Genomic DNA, 25,936 nt, shown 5'->3' on the forward strand with positions numbered 1-25,936 from the left:
TCAATTAAAAAATAACTGAATACTTAACTACAAAATGTAGTTTAATTTAAAAACAAGAAATACACAAAAGGCTCTTTCTGATTCGTGAAATGTTATAATAAAAATAGTACAGCATAACATATCGTAACATAATTTCCTTTATTGTCAATACTCTGGACAAACATTGCGAACACAGTTTAATTTCAAAAGCCAGCAAAAACCTCATTTGATGTTTTTAATCCAGTGTATGATTTCTGTACACATTTGCACATTTGTAAATATAGATGGGTCTCTTCTAGTTTTCCACTCTAACTTATACGATAGTTTTACGTTTGCGTTTTCCGCTCTTTGTCGAGATCTGTACGTTTGTATGTAAAACGAAGGTCTTCAGCCAAGCTATTGTTTCATCTTGTTTCATGATGTGCCTTTTAATGGTTACTAGAACTGTCTGGTTTGTTTTCCTTTACGAAATAGCAAGCGCTGGAGGTGAGATGCTAGCTAGCTAAAAGCCAAAATAGTAGTTTAATAGCTGAACTAGAGTCGCTCTGCATTTAGCGTGAAATAGTCTCGCCAAATGTTTGGTGGTTGTTGACACGCAAAATCACACAATCAAACTAATATTTCTAGATGACTAAAGTCGTTACTTTTGGTTTACAGTATGAAGGATGCCAACGTTTCGAAAGTTGTGTTGTGTTCGTACGGCTTAGCTGTAGCTATTTATAATAATGACTGTCAAACTTTTATTGAAAATGTTAGATTAGTCGAATAAAAAAAAATCATGGCCAGTAATTCTTACCTAGTAACTACTGCTCATATATCGGAAATAATTTGGAACGAAACCCGAATTATGAATGGAACCAATATGTTAACGATGTTCTGGTTTACGTTGCTGTTAATAATAATTGCTTTTGTTTGAAACTGAAATGAATTTACACATCATCTGTAAACTGATCAACTCGATGGGTTTGTTTTGAAGTTGTTCTTTTGTTTTGGGGGTGATTTACATTCATTATGATGGATTTTAAGACATGGAAAAAACGAAAACGGACACAGTTTGTTTTTCAGTAATTTTGAGGAATCAGTAGGATATATCTTTATTTTTCAAATAAACATTTTTCTGTGACAACAGACATTTCTGTGTAAATATACATGTGTACTCCACAGCAACATAGTTGTATATATATACATTCATGTATCTTATGACATTCAGCCCGACGTGGGTTTACTTCGGCCTTTGTCAGCATTTGTTCTTCAAACAATGGTGTGAATTCAGTTTTTAACTAAATAATGGCTTTAACCAAATAATAGCCCCTATATTATTTTCGGGCCTCAGTTTTAAAGAAATAGTTCACCTACAAAATTAAACTTTACTCACTCTCAGGCCACCCAAGATGTAAATGAGTTTGTTTCTTCATCAGAACAGATTTGTAGAAATTTAGCATTATATCACTTGCTCACCAATGGATCCATTGGAGTGGATGGGTGCCGTCAGAATGAGAGACCAAACAGCTGATAAAAACATCACAATAATGCACAAGTAATCCACTCAACTCTGGCTAAAATATGAGTTCTCTATCCATAGCATTGCTTTCTCCAGTGAAAGTCATCTCTTCTGAATCAGGAGAGAAATATGCACAGATCAAATACTGTTTACAAATCAAAACTGTTCAAAACAGTTCTAAATATTTTGGTGGATTTTGACATGAGACGCCAACAGGACATGGACTTTTTCATTATTATAGATAATAGATTACAGTAACGATATATATCACGATATGGATATTTTTGCTTTAAATAAGGTCTTGATGATATTGAAATTTTGATATGATAGAAATTTCATATTTGTCACTTGTGTCAATATAACAAAACAAAACTAATACTAGCCTAAGTGAAAAAAATAAAAAAAACTCAAGCTCACTGAACTCAATGAAATAGAAAGTGATTAAATAAGAATAAGAAATTAATTACAAGAAATACAAAAAAATAACTGTAGAACAAATGAATGACAGACAGCAGGAATATTAAACTGCTATCACTTTAAGAGCTGCCTGGATCCAATATACTGTTTACGAGGATACTTGCAAAGATGGGTATTTTGACACATACAAGTGTGCATTTCACTGTTCAAGGGCTATAAAGTGGCAAGAATAACCTTTAATAAAAATAAACTCAATAAACGTTCAATTCTTCCACGCTCTACGATGGCTCAGAAACTCTCAGACAGTGCACGCACATATAGCAGAATGAGTTCTCTTTATCTGCTGATTGCTTTTCAACAGCCTAAAATCACATGTTTCTAAACCACAATGTTTAAAATAAAATGCAAACGCAAAGTTTTTGTGACCACATAGCACAGCAACATCACTTAAGCCTCTAACTGCGATAGAGATGACAGTCGAAAATCTCTACAAGTTGACATTCTTACTGGTCTACTTATGTTATTATCGCCCACCCCTACTCTGAGTTATTATGGACTAAGTGTTATTATGGATTTTGGTCAGAAGCGACTGTTTGACGTTAAAACACTTTAATGATCGACTTGCTTCATAAAACACGCAGCTTTTCACTTCACAAGTTGTTAACTGATGGACTGGAGATGTGTGGATTACTCGTGTATTATTGTGATGTTTTTATCAGCTGTTTGGACTCTCGTTCTGATGGCACCCATTCACTGCAAAGGATCCATTGGTGAGCAAGTGATGCTAAATTTCTCCAAATCTGTTCTGATGAAGAAACAAACTACATCTTGGATGTCCTGAGGGTGAGTAAATGCTCAGCAATTTAAATGTTTGGGTGAATTACTCTTTTAAGTCCTAAGCACACGTCTACATGTGGTTTTATAATCTGTACAAACGAAAGTCCCATTTGCAGGGGTGTGTGCTTGTGTCTAGTCCCTCCGACAAGGACTCAAGGTATTTAACATATCAATTAAGAACAGAGCGTTGAATTCGACCACACACCTGAAAAAAACAGCATTAGTCATACACTTCTCCAAAAGCACAAACGTTGCTTTTCACCGACAATCACACTACGAACTGCCACTGAATAGCACATACGCGATCGGACGGTCTGTAACGTCACCGTTACGTCCAACTGCTCCATGGAGCTTCGATATATTTGCTACATAAAATGCTCAGAAACTTGGCTTTTCCCAAATACACATTTAAACGGCCAAATTTCGTGGCAAATATTACAACAGTCTAATACTTAAGAACATATAACTTCACATCATGAAGGGTCAAGTTTTTAAGGCTTTGTTACTGTGCGAGTAACGCTCGTGAGCCATTTAATAAGTACAAGTTTCACCAAAAGCTCTACGCAAGGCTGGATCAAGCTATAACAAATGAACTTCACAGAGTTTTACTGTTTCAATGGAGTGCGAAAGATGAAATTACATAATTACATTATTTAGGTCTAGCAAATGAAGCGGTTTAATGGTAGCAATTGATTTGAAGACTTAGACTAGTGCTCTTTAAGTACTGAAAGTTTCGTCATGTGTTATGTTTTGAGTATGTTACAATTGTATTAGATATGAAAATGCCCTGTTTGATGAATCATATACTTTAAAGATCATGTAGATGATTCAATGGCACGTTTTAACAAGGAAAAAAGACAAATTAAAGTTTCAACAAGGTCCTCTTTAAGAGAACAACTCATTATCTACAAATTTTAGCACCTCTTCAAATTATTAATTTGACATTTTAGTCAAATTGTTTTGGCATGACTTCAATTTGTACACTTTCAGAGTGATCTATACTTGTCTTTATATCATATATTTGGCTTTTCCACTGTGAAATTTTATTGAAATTTCAAATATGAGAACTTTTGAAATCATATGTGCTTGTGTTAATTTAATCTATTTTATAATTTTTCATGTAAAAATTGTACAGGTTTTCACAGATGCAACAAACTTTTTTACTAAAGAACTACTAAAATAAATATCAACTTAAACAAACTAGACAAAAACGACAAACTGTGTAAAGTTTACCTGATAAACCTCTTCCCTCCTAACCTGGACATTTATATTTGTAATAACCTGCACAAATCATATCTAAAAATGTCTCTCACCCATTATATGGATACCCATAATATTACTCAATGTGATGAATCTTGGGTTTCAATATCAGATGATATACATTCTGAAATGTATCTTAGCTCATTTCCATCTCAAACGATACGATAAAACACATTTTATATATTTAATTCTCAGTTTTCCCTTTCAGATCCATATTTACAGGGGAGGTTTGTGGCTGCGTTTGCCCTGAGGCAGGTAAAGTGTGTGTGTTGTGTGTTATGTTGTGTTTTCCTCTCAGGAGAATCTCCACAGGAGTGTTTCTGTGTGTGTTGAGTCTTCCAGAATCAGAACCGCTACTCGAAGCGCTCGTAATGTCTCGTCTGCCTGACGCGGGGCGCCATGTCCTTTAACAACCTGACGGAGAAAGAGGAAGAAAAATACAAAAACTAAAAACTAGCTAACTTTAGAGGTCAGACTGGTATTTAGTGCATATGTCGCTATATTAACAAAATATTATAGTTACATATACAAGTTAGAGTTAAGGTAGAAAATGAGATGGCATGTTTTAACAATAAAAAATATTTAGTGCATATATAGGTTTTTAATACCTCTTCAATTTACAGGATTATTAAAGTAAATAAAGTAAAACTTTATATATTTATATATATATTTTTATAACTATTTCTCATTTTTATTAATATAAAAAACAACTAAAACTGATGTCTGTATAGACATATATTTACTATTTCTAATTTTTTTATTACTAAAACTTCAACTAAAATTAAAATTAAAATGGAAATTCAAAAATAAAATTGAATAAAAATATTTTTAAAAAACTATAATAGTATCTCAATCAAAATCAAAATAACAAGTCATTAGAACATTTAGTAAAATTATTTGACATAACTTCAATTCGTGCATGTTCAAAGGGATTTATATTTTATTTTCAATCATATATTTGACTTTTCTATTGTGAAATTTAATTGAAAGCTCTGTTTGAATATGAAAAAAAGTAATGTTCTAACACAGGTTTGAATCTGGTTTGCAGCATTTGAATCCTGTTAATTCCGAAACAAACAAACAAACAAAAAAAAAAAAAAAAAAAAAATATATATATATATATATATATATATATATATATATATATATATATATATATATATATATATATATATATATTTCCACTCTAAACAAATAAATAGGCCTAAATGTAAGATTTAATTATATGAATTGAATCTAAAATGTCCATTCATTTGGATTATACAGTTTAAAATAAACTATAAAAAACTTAATATATGATACATATTTGCCAATCAAACAGGTAAGAAACAGGTAAGATTTCTGCACTCAGAAATCAAAAATCATGGCATGATTTATATATGTTTGCACGTATTTGATTTCATTTAAATAATCATATTTTTACAATGCATTATTTCAAATTGCTTAGACCATTAAATTATGAAAGCATTTATTCAGCAAGATGTAGAAGCAATATATAAATGTATGAGATTGAAACAAATTGGATTGATTGGTGATAAACATATAAACCTGGTTATTCTGTATTTAAAACGCATTCAGTTAACAGAAATCTGACCTGGTTAATTTAAGTATGACAGTTTATTAGTTTGTTTATATTAAAACTGAGTAATCCAAATGGATTTTCATTTTGTATGCAATTCAAACACACAAATCTTTTTAGTTTAAAAAACATTTAGGCCTAATTATTTTAGTTACAGTTACTATAAAAAAGTAAAGAGTGTATTTCTTGGCTTAGTATGAAACAATGACAAGGCTGAACTCAGCATGTGCAGCTCTGAACTTCCTGTCCTCTGAAGGACGAGACCTGTCACTTCAAACTAAACGACCTCTGCTTGTGTGCTTTTGGGAAAGAGACACAGCTGGTGGAGTTTACAGCTTATAGATTTACATATCAGCTTCAGTTCTGTCAACAAGTCTTTCAGCGTTCGATTAGCAGTGGGAAATCTGCCAGATGACGATGAGCTTTGCTTACAATCTTTGTTGTATGTGCATGTTACGTCTTCATTTCCATTACAATAAGTCAAACGTTAATTACAGTCTCTAGGCTAGTGATATTATAGTAATTACTTGAAATTATATTAGCGAGCATCATGTGCTATTCAACCAACAAAACTACATAATTGGCATCCCTTTCAGAAGCTTTAGCTAAAGCCTCCAGCATATTTACAGCTGCACCAAAGACAAACAGAGTCACGCCTGAATCCCTCAAGAGTGCACGCCGATATTAAACGACTGTTTGTTAAACAGTTTCGTGCTACGCGAACACCTTCAGCAAACACGCTACTTTGCAAAAACGTTATTTAAGTCGGTGTTACTGTAGTACCATTACAGTTTTTGCAAATGTTTTGAATGAGGTTTGTTGTTGTTGTCTAGTTTTTGGGTTTTGGACTCTTACTTGACTCCGTATGCGAGAATTATCAGTCCGATCAGAACCCCCATAGTCCCGTCCAGGTACCAGACTTTAGGTTCGTGTTTAAACACCTCGGCGCTGACGAGGATGGAGAATCCCATGATGGCGCCGACTAGAGAGTTAAAACCTGCAAATGAGTAATTACGTAAATGTAAAAAACATCTGAAAGAGCAGCGTGAACATTCTGCTAAACGTCCACTTTTGTGTTGCACAGAAAAAAGAAAGTCGTATGGGTTTGGAACGACATGGGGATGATTAAATTATGATAACAGTGTTTTATTTAGTTAAACTTTTACATTTTTTCTTAAAACTTTTTTTTTTGAAATGAAAAAAGACATTTTGTATTGTGTTTTATTTAGTTGAAATTTTAAATTAGAAACATCAAAATTATATTTTTAGTTAAATGTTTTTCACCAAACTTGCTAATTGAACACAGACATTAAACACATTTGAACATTTTAGCTAAAACTTAAGTAAACATAAGATATAAAAATGCTTTTTTTTTAAAATTAAATTTTTTATTTGATATAAAAATGCTTTTTTAGCTTTAAAAATTTTTACCTAATCAAAAAATTGTTTTTTTTTATATATTTAAAAGAGGTATTAAATGCTCTTTATTAGCTCAATATTTTAAGCTTTTTAGCCTAACTTATTTTAGCTATATACACAAGACATCTAAAATGCTCTTTATTAGCTCAATATTTTAACCTCAAAAATGTTATTTTTTAAACTCAACTTTAACAAAAAATTTAAGACATCTAAAATGCTCTTTATTAGCTCAATATTTTAAGCTTTTTAGCTAAACTTACTAAACATAAGACATCAAAAGGTTTATTTTAGTTTTTTTTTAGCTTAACAGTTTTTGGCTAAACTTACTAATTAAACATAAGACATCAAAAATGCACTATATTATCTCAACATTTTAACCTTTTTAGTTAAACTTACTAAACATTAGACATCAAAAATATATATTTTAGTTACTAAACTAAACTTACCAATTAATGGCATCAAAAATCTTTAGCTTTTTAGCTAAAGGTAATACATTTTTTAACTAAACTTACTAGCTACACTTATACATTTAGCTACACATGATAGACCAAAAATTTTTTTTTTAATGTTTTAATTAAAATTTGTAGGTAAACATACTAAATAACATGAGACACACAATATGTGTGTGTGTGTGTGTTAGCTAAACCTTTTAACTTGAACTAAACTTACTAATTAAACATAAAAAATGTTAAACTTACTAATTAAAAACAAAACATCAAAAATGTTATTTTTAAGATAATCATTAACTTTTTTTATGACATAAAAAGTTTCTTTATCTTTACAGATGACAAATCGTGTTTTGAGATGATCAGTAATTGCATGTTAACAGCAGCAGTAGATGTTTGGACAGCTGCTGAGTTTCACGCATGGTTTAGGTGATTGTCGATGGGTGTGTGTTTGTGCTGCTGGAACGCTTGGTGTACACAGTGATTACTGTTAAGGCCGTTGGTGTGTGTTTGTGCTCCATGAATCAAAATACTTTGCACTGTTTGCTACATTTACAGTTTAAGTGTGTACACTTAAGTGTGTGAATAAAGATTATTCAGTTTTGTACCAAAAAATTACATTTCAACATTAATTCTACTTGCCATTTCTTAGTTATTTGATTCAATTTCCACACATAAATTGCCATTTAAAAGGTTTAGATAAGTAACAGCTAAACGTTTTAACTTTTTTAGCTAAATGTACAATTAAACATAAGACTTGGAAAAAAAAATAGGTGCATCCCAAATCCGTACGTATCATACTTATGCACTATGCTATGATGACGTTTTGTAGTATAAATAGTGCTAGTAGTGTGTTCACACTGACAATTCCAAAAGGAAAAAGTGCACTTTAAATACCCGGATGATGCACTTAAATAACCGAAAAAACTAAGTGTGGAATGTTGGACACTTCATGCACTCAACTGTTACAATTTTAATTACGTAGCAAAGGGGGAGCGACTATCAGACTCTAATTATAAATGAAAAAAATAACCTTATATAATTCATACACTACATGGTTAAGTACGTAGTGCATAAGTACATAGTGTATACAGTAAGTGCATAGTGTATAGTGCATCATTTGGGACACAGTTAATGCCTTTTTAGTGAAACCTTTTAACTTTTTGGCTAAAGTTACTGATTCACTATTTAAATTTTAGCCAAACACAATATATAAAAAATATATATTTGAATCAAACTTAACTAAAACTTAAGAATTAAACAAGGCATCAGAAAGTTATTTTTAACTTTTTAACGCAAAACTTACTAAACGTGAGATCAAAAATATTTATTTTAGTTAAACTAAACTTGATTTAACTTTTTAACCTTTAATGATTTCATAAACAGATTTCATATTAAATTCTACTTGCTGTTTTCTTGTAGTTATTTGAAACAGTTTTCACTCAGAAATCGCTTGTAAATTTCACAAGTAAATCTTACACCACTTATGTATTTATTTTTATTTATTTATTTTCAGTGTGCTTTAGATGACAAAACTAGCTCTAGCACACCTCTTCTCGATAAGCCACATGATTTAATTTTAACCGTGTGTGTGTGTGTGTGTATGAGAATCCATCTGTGCGTATCTGTCTCTATATATGTCTGTCTCTGCACCCTCCATCTGCTCATCCGTCTATCTACTCGTCTGTTGCATTTTCTTCTTCAGTTTTTCAAATTTATTTTGCCGTTTCTTTCAAATTAACAAATTAAAACTCCATAAAAACACCATAAAAGTAGCCTCTACTATTTTTGAGTTGTATTTTAAGTCATCTGAAGTCAAGGTTTGTTGTCATTTTTGGAGCTTGACTATCTTTCCATCTTTCAGTCTACAGAAAAAAATGCACATTCTGCTAAACATCTCCTCATCAACATCATTTTACAGATAGGAAACGAATTGGAATGACAGTGGGTGCATTTATTTTTGTAACAAACATAGGACATTTTAAGTGATAGTGTTTTGAAAATAATATTATAATGGAATCGGTTTATTAAATATAATTCATGTGTGGAATTCTGCTGCTTCCAGCTGGTGGGAAGTCAAAAAGGGAGGAGTTAAGGTGAAATAAGACCAGACATGTTGCGACGGCACTGTGAGTAATAAATCAGGCTGGCCATCACCACGGTAACCTGTTGGGTTTCCAGGGAAACGTACCGTCGGTGATGAGGGCCCTGCTGGTGAGGACTTTCCCCAGCATGAACTTACAGACGGACAGAATAGCGCACACAATCCCGCTGACAATGGAGACGCTGTACAGGAAGTCATCCTGGAGGAAGAGAGAGAAAGAGACTGAGCATGACATGACGTTCATAATGGTTTTATTAAACAGCAATTTATACTGATGATGACACACTGTAAAGGAAATCAAGAGAGTGTTTAGAATAACAAACTCTGAGATACAGTATATACTGTATACTGCGTATTATTTGTAAATAGGCAACTGTAAATGTTTCAACTAGTAGTATGCTACACAGCTGTCACAAACCTCATTACAGTGTGTTAATATAGTATTATTGCATTAAATTTTGAGTAAAAATGTCTATTTTTATCAAATAATGAGTCATGTATTCTAAATAACACTATCATACTATCACTATTTCTGCAGTATATACTATGTATGCTGTGCACTCACTGAAGTTAACGTTTTGATGTGTTCTGATAACAATGAAACGTACTGTTGTTTGAAGCACTTCATAAATACAGTCTAGTATGTAGTATTTAGTATGTAAGTGTAATGGCATATTAGTTTACTATACAATAATAGTTTGAAACAGTATGCAGCATTAAGCATTTCAAACTGCAGGATACTAAATTGTTTCATTGTTTTATGGATAAAAAGCATACTATGCACTTGCTGATCGGAACATGCCAGGTAATGTTTATTGACAACGTAGCATATACTGTTTGAAGTGTTACTGCTGCATTTCTTACTGTAGCATACTAAATAATTGTCACATGACCCTTATGAAGTGTAGATTTCCAGGTGAACATACCACATATTGCATACTGCACATGTTGACGTAAACATGCAAGGTAATGAGGTTTATTGCTTAAAATGTTTCTTATGGCAAAAATACAGTACATACTATCTAGTATGCAGTGTGTAGTATGCTAGCGGAATGGAATACCAACATAGTATTATATTGTTTCTTGTTTTTGTTTTTTAAGTGCAAAACCGTATGCAACAGTAAACATTTAAAACCGTTGCATGTTGAGTTATATTATTACATTCATTGAGAAAATTTATTGTTACTACTTATTTGCTGAAGTAAACATGCACAACAGTGTTTTTTTTTGACAAACTAGTGAAATTTATATCACTGCGTAATAAATACTGTTTCAGTATACAGTATATATAGTAAGTAGTATGCTAGCATTCCAGACAGTCAAAGTATGTTCAGAATAGAATACTAGCATACTGCTTCCTATTAAAAAAACAGTATTCAGTATGCAGCAGGAGTGTTTCAGTTAGTAGCATAGTAAATTGTTGTCACATGACCTCATGAACTGTTTCCATGTTTACATACAAAAATTATTATATTGCTGTTTCAGTATACGATATAAAATGTGGAGTATGCAGTAAGTAGTATGATAGCATTCTAGATATAAAGTATACTCAGAATAGAAAACTAGCATACTGCTTCCTATTCAAAAACAGTATTCAGTATGTAGCAGAAGTGTTTTAATTAGTAGCATACTAAATTGTTGTCATATGACCTCATTATTAAGTGCATGTTTCCATGTATACATACAAAAACTTGCATACCGCACACTTGCTGAGGTAAACATACACAGTAATGGAATTTTTGACAATAATGACGCATACTACTGTTTGAAACGCTGCATAATACATTCAGTATATAGTATATGTAGCATGCTAGTATTTCAAACGTGATGTGATGGACTATATTCAGAAAGAAATACTAGCATACTGTTAGTTTCAGTATGCAACAGTAAACATTTCAATCAATAGCATACTTAGTTGTCATATTATTCTATGCACACACAAAAAAGTACTACAGTACTATTGTACTGTTTCCTATTAAAAAGATAGTGTGCAACATTAAACATTTCAAACAGTAGCATACTAAATTGTCCCATAACCTCATTAAGTTAATGTTTCCTGGTATGCATGCAAAAATGCACACTTGCTGAAGTAAACATCCACAGTAAAAAGTTTTTTTGACAATTGTGTAGCATACTAATATTTTAAGCATCTATTGCTGCATAATACATTCTATTTCAGTATATACTGTGCAGTATGTACAGTAGATAGCTAATATTTCAAATACAGCCAAAGTAAGGCAATGTTCAGAATGGAATACTATACTGTTTCCTATTTGTAAAAACAATATTAAGTATGCAACAGTAGCATACTAAATTGTCACATGACCTCACTGCATGTTTAGAGATATCCTGTGCATACAAACATTTTCATATTGCACACTTGCTAAAGTAATAAGGTCTTTTGATGATGTAGTATACTATTGTGTATTGTATGTCGCTGCATACTACATATTATTTCAGCATACAGTATATACTGCGTGCTATGCAATAAATAGTGTCCTAGTTTTCCGAACAACTCCAAATCTGTGTATTCCACACATGTAAATAAGGATAGTATGCATACTGCAAATCTGGTACGAGAAGTATCTATGGATATGTTAAAAAGAAAGCAATATGAATGGAAATAAGGAGCGCAGAGGTGAAAGAGACAATGAAAGGATGCGAAAAAAAGATGAATAGAGTTGCGAGTTGCCTTCTCAGCCCAAACAGAATCATTAAAATTGTGTGCTGGCCTTGCAGACATGAAAAAAAATGCAACGCTGCAAGGTTCCCACCATCAAACATAAAATCCAACACAAACACACACACAAACGGTCAGTCAATGCATCATCTGTTCCCACCACATAAAACACTATGATGGATCTTCTAGCGAGAGAAGCGTATCAATATTGACGTCAGGCAGGTGAAGAAAGCAGAAAACAATGAGGTTTGTGTCTCGCGGACGGTGTCGAACAACTCTAACCCTCCCTGAAGAGTTAAAAACAACCTCATGCCCTCGCATTTATCACAAACGCTGTCTGCCTGCCCACAAACATCCCCCACAACGTCTCTCTCGGAAACATCTCTGATCATCCATCTCCTCTCAGACAGGGAATTGGTAGCAGTTGCGCTATCATCATTTTTTCTGGTTGTGTGTCTTTTATAATTGTAGTTTCGAACACAGGACCATAAAATTACGTAAGCATTATTTAGGACTGTATTTTTGTGTCAGTTGGCTGCTTGCTTAACTGATTTTGTTTTAATCTAGCAGGTTTACGACAGGAAGTGCAAATGGTGCAAATGGGGCTATTACAGGTATTCAGCGGAGGACTGTCGTATTGATTTTATAGCACCAGAAAAACTGTCGATCTTTCTCGGAAACGCACGCATGGGGTTACGAAAGGGGGCAGTCCAATTTTGAAAGACCTTGCTCAGAACAGCCTATTAACATTTCATTAGAGAATGAAAGAGCATGAGAGAGGGAATGTGAGAAAAAAATAAGAGAGAGAAAGAAGGGGGGAAGTGTTTCTGACATCAGCAGCAGATGAAGAGAGGGAGAAATATTGGATCTATTTTTAGGCGGCGCTTGCATGCGCCAAAACCCAGCTTTACACGCTGAGACAGGAACAGGAATCCTCCAGAGAGAAGCTAGAGTCCTGATTAAAACATCAGCACTGACTCTCTCTCGCTCCGTCTCCTCCTTTTCTTCTGTATCTCTCATCTGGTTATTGTCTTCTCTATTACACCCTAATTTAGTTTGCTACGCAGGTTTACAGTCTAATGACTTTTTATCATAATAGAATCTTCTTAAAGAGGCCATGGACTGAGAAACCAAAATTCCCTTGATCTTTTGACATAAAAAGGTCATTGTACAATAAAAACATCCTCTAAGTTTCAGAACTCAAAACTTTCTTGTTAGCCTAAAAACAGCAGTCTGCCAAAATGACAGGAATGTTCTATACTATGAGGTAATAGTGTGGATAAGCACCGCCTCTGCAGAAAAAGATCAACGCCTGCTTCTACATCGCTGCCTGTTTAGCCCCGCCCACCAGTTCGCACATGTAGTGTTTTGTGGATTGTTGCAGGTCTACTCAGAAACCAAATGATAACGAGATTGTTTAGTGCAAGTAGTGGAAGCGCAGGTTTGCATTGCCTTCCTTTTGAAACCAAGGAAGAGTGAATTAACCTTATTTTTAATAAAGTGCCAAGTTTGGTGGAAAAACGTTTATTTGCAAGGCACTTCCACAGGATTTTCAGAAAGATTGCTGTGCCGACTATATTGGAGTGACATTAAACCTTATGTTTTAACAAAGTGTCCAAACCACGTGAAGTCTGATGCATAATCGGTTATAAATCATCAAAGCCCCACAGGTCTTGAGTCAACACACAGGATTGCTCAGAGGGTTGGGGTTCTGACTAGAGGAGCTCAGAACGGGAACTGTCAGATTCCGAGACGCAATCCTTTGTTTGGACAATCAATGGTTTTCTGTACAAGGCACAAGTGTCTGGAACTGTTTTTCATTAAAGGGAGTCAAACTGTCATTTTGTAAACTCTTCTCAAAGATATTTGATATGTATTGAGTCAAATTATGCGTTGATTGACCTTGTTGATATGTTTTATCCATCTATGATTTTGTTTATTGTCAAATGTATTACACAAATTTTAGTAAAGGCCCACTAGGGAGACAGTGAGATTAGCTTTGGCGAAAATGGGTAGTATTACATGTTTATGTGACATACCGCCACGCCTATTTAAACAAAAAAAAAAAAAAACTGTTTTCTGATTACGGGTCCCTATTGGTCTCTTCTTAAAATTGTTTTGATATGTAAATGAGTTATTTATTCGTTTCTAAATTACTCACATCAGCTTTTTTCTATAAAAACGCTGTCAAACTTACATACTGTTGGCCAATCAGAGTACAGTACAAAACTTCTGAATCGACAAAGGCAGCCTATTGACCAGAGCGTTCTTTAGGGGGGTAAAAATAGGACAGAAAATAGCATATTCCTTCTAAATTATGATTTTTGCCATAATGTAAAATCTTTATATTCCCATTATCAGAGTCATACAAAATAGAATATTATAAGTGGACCTCAGAGAACAGTACAAAATAATAATATATTATAAGTGGACGTCATAGGAGAAACTTTATTTCCCATTATGTCATCATAGAACCTTTTTTAGTTTTTATATAGTCTTTTTTTTATTTTATAATGTTTTTTTACAATTTTTTGTTGTTAGTTTTTTTTTTTGTTTTTATTATTTTGTTTTTCATTCTTTTTCAGTTGTTATATCATAGACTTTTTATTTATATCATTTTAGTTTTGTTTATTTTATTGTGTAATTTCTTTAATTTTTTAGGTCATAGTAGAATTTTTTTTTACGTTTTGGTTATGTCTTCGTATAATTTTTAAGTTTTTAATGTCATATTAGAACATTTTTTTAATTTTAGGTCATTGTAGAATACATTTTTGTTATGCCATCATATATATATATTTAGTTTTTAGGCCATTGTAGAATGTTTTTTAGTTTTTGTTCTCATTGTAGAAACTCTCTTATATCTTAGATCATCGTAGAATGTTTTTTGAGCTAGTGTGAACTAGCTTTAAAACTAGTAGTAAGACTCGGAAAATTCATAATGAGCTTTGTTTGGTTAGTTCTTGATTGAAAAGAGGGTTATTTTCTTTTTTTAAAGAATGTACAGTAGCAGTGGAGTCTTTAGACCACCGAGGCAATACCAGACCAAGGCTATCGGTGTCTCATTTCATCACAGGAAGACGGATGGAGAGCTAGATTGAGAGAGAGAGTGAGTGATAGTGGAGAGGTAACTGGTTTAGGGGAAACTATTTCCCCTCTTTATGTTGCCTGGCAACAGTGATATCAGACTATTCTAATCTCGTCCATGACTTCACACCTCGTCTTCGTCATGTTCATTCAGCTTTACACTTCTGCTGTTTAGCAGGCGCTGTTAGTTCCAGCCGAGGCAAAACTCACACAACCGGGAACATGAAAAGATTTGTTGAAGTGTTGTGTTTGCGTGTGGCGTCCTTCATCTGAGAGACTCTCTTGAATGGAATTTGCAGTCAATAAAAAGCCAGCGGGAAAATAAGACATGAGAGTATGAATGCTTAGAGCAAATAAACAGAAATATATTTAGAAAATGACAGAATCGAATCAGCTTAGAAAACAAAATAACAGTTGGTCATGACAATCAGTGAATCAGTTAACTAATCTGATTAATTAATGAATCAATCTGTGAATGATTGAACAAGTGAATGAATCTACCAGTCAACTAATCGTATGAATGAATCAGCAAGTGGGTAACCATACAAACAAACAAATGAATCAACCATACCTTGAATAATTCAGTGAGTGAGTGAATCAATGGAACAATCAGTCAGCCAATGCAATGAATAAATCAGAAAGTGAATGAACGAAAAGAAAAAAAAGAATCAGCCACTGGAATAACCAATCCAATGAATTAATCAGTTAGTAAATAAACAACCAAACAAATCAGTGAATCAACCACTGGAACAATCAATCAATTAATGCATAAATAAATCATTGATTTAATGAACAAACAAGTAATTGAATGAATCAGCCATGGGAAGAACCATTCTAATGAATGAATCAGTTGGCGATTAAACAAACAAAGTCATCAACCAATACAATGAATATATCAGTGAATGAGTAAATGAACAAACAAACAAATTCATGAAAAAAATCACTGAAGAATTGAACAAACAAATGAATCAACCATTGGAACAACTAATCAACCAATCCAATTAATGAATCAGTTAATGATCAAACAAACAAACAAATGGATGGATGAATCAACCAACCACTACAATGAATAAATCATTGAGTGAGTGAATGAGCAAACAAATGAATTAATCAATCAATCACTAAATGATTTAATGAATAAAGGAATCCAATCCATGAATTAATCAGTTAATGATTAAACAAACAATTGAACAAATGAACCAACCACTGGATCAATGAATCAACCAATCCAATGAATGAATCAGTGAGGGAATAAATAAACTAATCAATCAACCACTACAATTAATAAGTTAGTGAATAAGTGAATGAACAAACAAATGAATTAATAAATCGACAGAGGAACAATGAATCAATCAACCAATCCAACCAATGATTTGTTTGTTTGTTCAACCAATTCGATGACTATGGTTCGTCTTATACCGATCCACAGCCAGAAACTGAAATAAGTCAATCGAGAAATTGATATAAGTTTTTTATGTTTTGTGGAATGTGGAATGATGGAGCATAGTGGGATTTACAAGCCTGTTTCGCCCTCATTAATGGGAGTTTTTTTGAAGCTTCTGCTACCGATCTGGACAAGCTCACAGAGACTGTAACTTCATATATCAGTTTCTGTGAGGATATGTACCTCCCCACCAGGACATTCTTATCATTTAATAATGATAAATTGTGGTTTACTAGGAACCTCAAACAGCTTCGTCATGCCAAAGAGGATGCTTACAGAAGTGGGTATAAAATCTTGTATAACCAGGCCAGAAACAGACTAACAAAGGAGATCAGAGTGACTAAAAAAAACTACTCTGAAAAGCTGAGAAAACAGTTTTCAGCCAACGATCCGGTGTCCGTATGGACTGGTCTCAAGAACATCACCTCATACAAGACACCACCCCCACAGTCTGTGGAGAATCAACAACTGGCTGACGATCTGAATGTGTTTTACTGTCTATATGAAAAGCCAGTCTTCCATCTATACCAGTCATTTGAGTGACTGGTCCTGGCCTACCTAAAGAACATCTCTGAACCCTTGCTGGATCCTCTTCAGTTTGCCAACAGAGCAAACAGGTCTGTGGATGATGCAGTCAACATGGGACTGCATTACATCATCCTGCAACACCTTGACAGACCTGGGAATTACGCAAGGATCCTATTTCTGGACTTCAGTTCGGCCTTCAATATCATGCCTGACCTTCTCTCAGACAAACTCACACAGTTCTCCATGCCCACCTCCTTCTATCAGTGGATCCGCAGCTTCCTGACAGACAGGCAGCAGCTAGTGAGGCTGGGCAAACTCACATCCAGGACTATCACCATCAGCACTGGTGCCCCTCAGGGCTGTGTTCTCTCCCCACTGCTCTTCTCCCTGTACACAAATGACTGCACTTCAAAGGACCCCTCTGTCAAGTTCCTGAAGTTTGTGGACGACACTACAGTCATGGGCCTCATCAGTGAATGAACAAATAAATGAATCAACAACTGAACTGATCAATCAACCAATGCAATGAATAAATCAACTAAATCAAGTCAGTGAATGAACAAATTAATCAACCAAATAAGATACAGAATTATGTGTTTTCTTACCACTTCTGGTTGCAGTTTTGTGGCGAGGTCATGGATGGCTTTGACCAGGATAGTGATGGCCGACAAGATGAACACGACCCCGAGAATGACACATGCTCTGGAAAACACACACACAGGTACACATAGTAAACCACAGCATCAATTCAACTGATGCTTTATTGAGTTCATGCTCTAATTCCCCTCCTGTGTCTGAGTCAGTTAATAAAACACGACTCTGAAGCTTCTGCTCACTTTAGTACCTCGATCTTATTAGACCTGTCAAGCCCTGCGTTTATAAATGAAGGGGATGAGGGCTGTAGTTGTCTAATTAAGCCTGGTTAATTAGCGAGAGCATCTGTTCCACTATTTACTCTGCTGCAGGGGTAGTTGGGTGAAATCTGGAGAAGTTTTAGGGCCGTTCTGCTCTGTTTCTCACACATGGATCGTATCGGGCTTTGTAAGCTCAGTCCGTTAAGTCTGTGTTTTGGTTAGTGATTAATTAATGAAACCAAACAAACACACACACACCCACACACAAACACAGTTATAGTCTCAGGAGATCAAATTAAAATGAAATTAAGACATGCAGATTAATTTAATCCAGTATCTCTCATAAAATCAGGCCAGGAAGGAACCCCGCTGATGATGGAGAGATGTTTTGGTGCTGGGTTTGATAGTCGACTGAATTTAATATTTAGTGTGTTCAAAATATTTTTATAAAAACATACATTAAAAATTGAATCTATATTCAATCTTAAAAGTTTCAGACTTGCGTTTTGTTAGAAAGATAAAATATATTTAATCTTTCAGGTTCTGGTGAACAACCAACATGCTGTTAGCAAGTTAACTGCTAATTTGTGGTGTGTTTATTTTGAACAACCAACATGCTGTTAGCAAGTTAACTGCTAATTTGTGGTGTGTTTATTTTTAAAGAATTAGATTTTGGGCATTCAGAACACACTATCCACCTAACTTTTCTACATAAAACGCCCATGCATTTTTTCACCAACCCTAGTATGGAAGAAAAGGAATCCAAAAGACTAGCAAACACTCAAGTGTTTCTTACTTATAGTACTTAATCTATAGCGACACCATAGCATGTGTCAATACCCCTTTTAGTGAGTAACCCTATAGCGACACCATAGCATTGTCCTAGTTACCCCTGGTAAATAATATGAGTACTTTAGTAAAGTTAGAGAATACTAAAACAACCACCCAGCAATGCTCTAGCTACCAGTCTGAAAACTTTAGGAATCGCATAGAAACTCCCTAAGAACCACTCAGAGCAACCTAGGAAATGCCTAGCAATGCCCTAGAAACCACCTTGCAGAAAACATTAACATCCATCTTGCAAAAGGAATGAGGAAAAATTAGTTCAAATTTTCTTTAAGAACTGCTGTGGTACGGTTTGACTGTTTATGAGTCTGCAGTCCAGTAGATATGTCATCTCGCTAATGCAGCCTGCGTTATAATGTGATCTGTCTCCACGGCATTATCGTGGATCCACATCCCCGCAGATTCCCCCAGAGACCCGCAGCGGCCCATGGCTTCATGGTGCATTACAAACCGAGTCATTACGTGTGTGTGTGTGTGTGTGTGTCTGTTCTGTACTTTCTACACATTTCTGCCTTTGTCGTGTGTCTCTTTTTCTCGCCTTCCTCTTCTTTCTTTCTGTTCACAAAGCCCTCCCGCCCTTTTGCCATCTCTATTCTGTCCCTCAGCCGATAAAAGAAGCCGAACACAGAGAGAGACTGTCTAAGGACACTCTTTAGACATGAAACCAAGAGCGGGGCCACTTCCTGTGGGACAGGAGAGTCTGTCTTCCTGGCCTCCACCATTAAAGCTGGTGGCCTTTAGGAAACTACTGAGGTAAATTACACTAATTTTGTCTTAAAGATACAGCACATCTCAAAACATGATCATTTTAATGACCACAGGTTTTTTTGATAATTAGTTGCATGTCTCATTTGACCACAAAACACCCACAAATGTTCTCCGTCAGCTGAGGAATGTCAAAATTTCAACATCATTACCTTGAAAGATCAGTCTGACCTTATGCTCTCCCTGTTGCCCAGAAACAACGTCAAATTGGCCACTGACATTACCCAGAATCCCCGGCGAGCACAAACTATACTGCGTCCCCCACGTTTGCTTTAATGGAGGAAGGATCATGTGTACTTACATGTATTCTCTGTGTGCTGAATGGACAGCCGCCGCATTACTGTATCGCCAAATCACGATTATGGATGACAGGACGTCCAGAGTGGCATCAAACTGCAAACGAATGAACAACAATGATAAAGCGAAGCATTAAAACGTTAAAAACTATCAAATAATAATTTAATTTTATGAGGTGTTCGCATACTTACAGCAAACCCAAACGCTGATGCACTATGCCGCATTATAGAAACAGCTGCAAAGGAATGCGGAAAAATTAGTTCAAATGAAAACGATTTCAACTTAAAATGTTTTAATAGTTTGTACCATTTAAAAAAAAAAATAGTTAAATTTGTTGGACAAACTTAAATTGTGAAGTGTATATTTTTTAAATATATTTTATATTACATTTTAATTTTTTTTTTTAAATATTGCTTATTTAAACAAATACATACATACAAACTTCCATTTTTTTTTAAATAAATAAATAAATAAATACAATTTACTATTAAAAGTCCATTAATTATTTTTTTAAATATTAAATTAAATTAATTTTTTACATTTAATTTAATTTAATTTAATTTAATTTAATTTAATTTAATTTAATTTAATTACAATGAAAAATATATAAAATTAATTATTCGGATAATTCCTTTAACATTATGTTATACTAGCAATGGAAATGTTATGAATTAATGTAAAGTTTAATTGCTATTTACTTTTCACAGCCTGTATCCAATCACCATCCACTCCAGCATTCAGCAAGTATCTATTGTTAATATTGATTTTGATAAGTGTTTGTCTCAGATATATATCTAAACATTATACACATGCATTCCCCTGCTGTAAAACTGCGTTTGAATAATTTCCAGCAAGTAAAGTGGCCTGGATCAGATTTCATCTCTTCACACTGTGATGTCAGCACATGGTGTGACTGAGCTACTCAAACGGCAGTGTGGCTCGTGTCCAGTTATCGACCTTATATTGACCTCTAATGCACCTGAATCCTCTATCCTGAGACTGGATGAGCGATCCGAGATATTCCAAACAAATCTACAGGGTCAGCCAAACTCTCAAAGTACTCAGATCTGCATTTCAGGACAGTTTGTCTATAGTTGTACAGTGCAGCAATAAAGAATACACTACAGTATGGTAAAGAATAATAATTTAGAGTATAGCATTGTACACTTTAGTGTAAACATTTTTGGGGAAAAAAAAAAATAATTTAGGTTCTATTTTTTTTTGTATAGTGTAGGACTGTACAGAACATTCCAGTAATGTTAGCATATGGCTCTGATTTGGTTACTTTTTGGGAAACCAATGCCAAATATTCTAAGAATGTTCTCTTTAGGTTCTATCTTAAGTATTGCAGAAACATCCCAGCAAACACAGAATGCTCCTCTAACATCAAAGTATTTTTATGGTTTGGTTATTTATTTTGGAACTAATTCCAAATGTTCTAAGAATGTTCTCTTTAGGTACTATTTTTTTGTGGTGCAGTATCGCAGGAAAAATGAAATTCTCCCCTTAACATTAGCGTATGGTTCCACTTTGGTTATTTTTGGGGAACCAATACCAAGAATATACTCTTCAGGTTCTAGTTTTGTAACCATGAATTGAGGAACAATATTTGTTGGGATGACTGAATTAAGGTGGTGTTGCAATGTCAACCTTGCCAGAAGAGTATAATAATCATGGTTAAATACACCAGTGTTAGTCTTAAGCTATAGTTTGCACACCCATTCAAATGGAAGAAATCATTACTCAAATACAAACACACACACACTCTCTCTGTTCCTCAGGAACACCGTTAAAAATGAATAACGGAGCTGCTGCGGCATGAGATGAAAGATTTAGCAGTTTCTAAATATGAATTCAGTTCATTTTAGTTAAATCCACTCTGTTTTAGACATCTAGTGCCAGCCGATTTCAAGAAACACATTGAAAAATCCATAATCCATGCAGTCATTCTAGTGCAGGATGATTTTGGGAAAAATATTAGTTTGAACTCAAAAAACCATACACGTCTCGGGAACAACATCTGCATCTTAATCTTACAACAAACTGCAGGGGTTTTAGTTGTACCACATGCAGTGCATCTTTGGTAACAGGCAAGGATTTATGGAGACTTGTGTATCTGTGGAAAGCTGAAACCATTCCTTGCTCATTAGGAAGTCATATTTATGCTGCTATGTGAAGTCAGCAGCTTCTGCAAGGAGTGCTGATACTGCGGCCAGAGCCGATCATGAAAATTATGAAGCTCGTAAAACCGTAGGATAGTGAAGGATCACAATGACGCATCATGTGAATAAAGGATTAGAGTGCGTAAATCAGCTTCAGTCTGTCATGGGTGAACGCTTTGAATGGACATTGAATTTCACAGGCACATCACAGAATGCAATTTTTCAAAAAAAAAAAAAAAATTATTTAAATAACTGCTTGCTTAACTAATTTATGTAAATATACTTACATATTTTACATATAGGACATATTTTTACAGTTTCTTGAAGCTGTTTCATCAGATGAATTTGCCAGGCTGTGTCTCTTAATGTAATGTATATTTTTTATTTTGTTTATTATTTATAAATTTACTATAAATTATTGTAAAAGTTTTTCAAAGCTTTTTTTTTGCCTTTATTTGACAAGACAATAGTGGTAAAAAAGTAAACAATGGATATTTTGTGAGCAAATGTTATTTTAAGTATACAAAATTTGGCAAGTCACTGTTGCGTTATTTTTCATTACAGTACATTATGAGTTACGTGAGACACCTGCATTAATATTGTGCAATTTATCATGGCTCATAAAGCTATGGTACCGAAATGTTGGTTTGGTAATGTTTATACCTCAACCTTATTTTGACTTTCTTTGATACAATTCTGCAAACTATTTATTGAGAAGCTGTATTTGCATTTCACTAGATTTTTTTTTTTTTAAGTTTTAAAGTACAGTTACTGTAAATCATCACCATGTAACAATTTATTTGACTTTCGTTGCATGTAACATTTTATATGATTTTCATCATTAACCATTCTGCACATTCATGCTTTATGTCTGTTTTCGCGTTGTGTTTCACCCAGTGTTGTAAAGAACAATCATGAAAACTTGCGTAACTCATACTGTAATGAAAAATATTGCAACAATGTTTTTGTGCATATGAGCATATGTGTCTCAAAAAAAGCTGATAAACATTCCAGTAGGGTATGAACGTTTGACATACCAGAACATATGAGAAAATTTTCGTAACTCGTACAACACTGTAATAGTAGGGTATGAACGTTTGACATACCAGAACATATGAGATTTTTTTAGTTACTTTTAGAATATTTTAATGACAAAAAACTGATAAACACTCATTCTTGCAGGTTATGAATGTTACAAAAACATACAAGAAAATTTGCATAACTCTTACAGTATTGAAAAAAAAAAAATTGCAACATTGATTTTGTTTTTCATATTTAACAAATCAGCATTTGAGCATATGTGGTCCAAAAAACTGATACACATTCCAGTAGGTTATGAATGTTTGATTTACAATAACATTTGCGCAACTCATACAGTGTGCTAATGAAAAATATCGCAACATTGATTTTGTGTTTACTTCGTATTTATTCGTATTTTACAAAACACATTTATTCTCATACAGTTCAAAAAGGCTAAAAAAAACACACCCATTCTTCCAGGTTATGGACATTTGAGCATACATGAGTGATTTTGAGGAACAGTTTGTTAGTTGAATCACACAATGAACAAACATGCTGCTGCTATGCGGCAAGAACCGTTTTGTGACAGTTATTCTCAGATGTATCAGTGGCGCATGATGTATAAACTCATTGAAGATCTTGTCCTTGACTGCTTAAGGAAGCTTTAGCTAGTTTCATGGATCAGCAGGACAAATAGATGTTGATTAAAATAGATTTTCATGGTTTCTTGCATGTAACTGCGCTTTCTACTTTCTTTTAGGTGTCTCTTTGTGAAAATAGGGCAGAGTCTTTAGAGACGGCGAGTTGCAGAATGTTGAAATCCAACACAACAGCTGCTCTGAAAACCTGTCTTCCGCTCGGTCTGTCTTTTTGCCTCACACACATCTTCACACACAAACCAAAACAGGGAATGTGATCTAGTTTCTCTGTCAGAGCTGGTGAATAAATTAGCATGTTGTTATCGCTTACAGGACGTTTTCAACTATCTTCTGATAAGTCTGGAGTCACTAGAAAGACTTCTGACTGGTCGGTGTTATAATTCTACAAAAACTAAATACCATAATTTATTATAGATTTTAAAGTTAATTGTTCTTTTTTATTATTTGTTTTGTTATTATCTTTTATTACTAATATTAAACATTTTCTAACTGTGTTTAAGCCAAGCTGAATACAGTTAGTATATTATAGCGCTGGGTCAATACTAAGTTACACATTTAAGCCACAATAATTAAATATTTTGCCATTCATTGCACTTCTGATCAACACAGTGGTCTTTGTTTTTGAATGACTCTGTGTTTTTGAATGAATCAAGTGAGCTAGTGATTCAATGAGCCATTCATAATTACAGTTGCTAAGTTTGAAACTATTCTTATTTTTTATTTTTAATATATCTTTTTATGGCAGAGTTAGTGTAATATGCTAGTACTTAGTTACACAATCTTGATTTAAGATTTAGTTTCACATTCAAATTATAGTTCTATTAGACAGTATATATATTTTTATTTTTTATTTTTTATATATATATATATATATATATATATATAATATATATATATATATATGAGAGACAAAAATGGTACTCTTTGGATGCCATAATACACACCATGTTTGGAGGTCAAATGGCACTGCCCCCAAACATCATTGTGTAGCACTGGCAAAATTCATATAATTGAAGGAAGGATGAATAGAAAAAATGTACAGAGACATTCTTGACAAAAATCTGCTGCCATCTACCAGAATGATGAAGATGCAATGAGGGAGGACATTTCAGTGAGACAATCATCCCAAACACACAGCCAAGGAAACTCTCAGTTGGTCTCAGAGAAAGAAGTAAAGCTACTAGAATGGCCCAGCCAATCACCTGACTTGAATCCAATAGAAAATCTATGGAAATAACTAAAGATCAGAGTTAATAGAAGAGGCCCATGAAACCTTCAAGATTTGAAGACTGCTTGTGTGGAAGAATGGGCCAAAATCACACCTGAGCAATGCATGCAACTAGTTTCTCCATACAGGAGGCATCTTAGAGCTTTAACATTGAGCTGATATTAGTTTTGATTCTACAAAATTAATACTACAGTGATACAAATATGGTAAAATGCTAATGATAAAATGTTGCTACTAAAATAACATTTAATATAGTTTTCATACATTAGCCCTACTACAAAAGCTAATACAACAACTGAAAATGATATTAAGATATTAACACTAATGCTAAAACCAACCAATGGTAAACCTGTGGCTAGCACTGATACCTTAAGGCAAAAAAATATATATATGTATATGTGTATTTTACTTGATCCGTTATGATACTACACACATTTTAATACAATTTCTAACACTTCAGCTAAAATTAATGTTAAAGCTGATATACAGCTAGTTTTAAGAGTTTAAAGTAGCCTATACAAATACGCTAAAATGCTAATGCTAAAATGATGGTAACTAATAAAATTGCATATAATAGAGTTTTTGTCAGTCACAATACTAAAAAAGCTAATCCGACTGAAACTAACACTAATACTAAAACCAATGGTAAACCTTTGGCTAATAAATTGGCGTTTAAAGCTTATAGATTAGGATATTTTAGTTGATATTGGTTCATTTGAATTGCAGTACTCTTGCGAACACTTATAATGTTAAATAAAGACATTGTTAAAATAGTCCACGTGACATCAGAGGCTCAACCGTAATTTTATGAAGCTACGAGAGTACGT

At 33.8% G+C, this 25,936-nt stretch overlaps 1 protein-coding gene across 1 annotated transcript in view; it reads right to left on the reverse strand.

The window, feature by feature from the left end:
• Positions 1-2,647: 2,647 nt before the first annotated feature.
• LOC109087677 (transmembrane protein 163-like) overlaps positions 2,648-25,936 on the reverse strand; it is a 30,129-nt gene continuing 6,840 nt past the window's right edge. Inside the window, exons 3-8 of the mRNA XM_042749275.1 lie at positions 20,232-20,275; positions 20,045-20,136; positions 17,884-17,980; positions 9,630-9,741; positions 6,429-6,570; positions 2,648-4,408 (exon numbers count right to left, since the gene is read on the reverse strand). Of these exons, the coding sequence (XP_042605209.1) occupies positions 4,348-4,408; positions 6,429-6,570; positions 9,630-9,741; positions 17,884-17,980; positions 20,045-20,136; positions 20,232-20,275 (548 nt within the window). The 3' untranslated portion in view covers positions 2,648-4,347. The remainder of the gene's footprint in view (positions 4,409-6,428; positions 6,571-9,629; positions 9,742-17,883; positions 17,981-20,044; positions 20,137-20,231; positions 20,276-25,936) is intronic.

The sequence above is a fragment of the Cyprinus carpio genome, chromosome B22 (genome assembly GCF_018340385.1).
Source record: "Cyprinus carpio isolate SPL01 chromosome B22, ASM1834038v1, whole genome shotgun sequence".
NCBI lineage: Eukaryota > Metazoa > Chordata > Actinopteri > Cypriniformes > Cyprinidae > Cyprinus > Cyprinus carpio.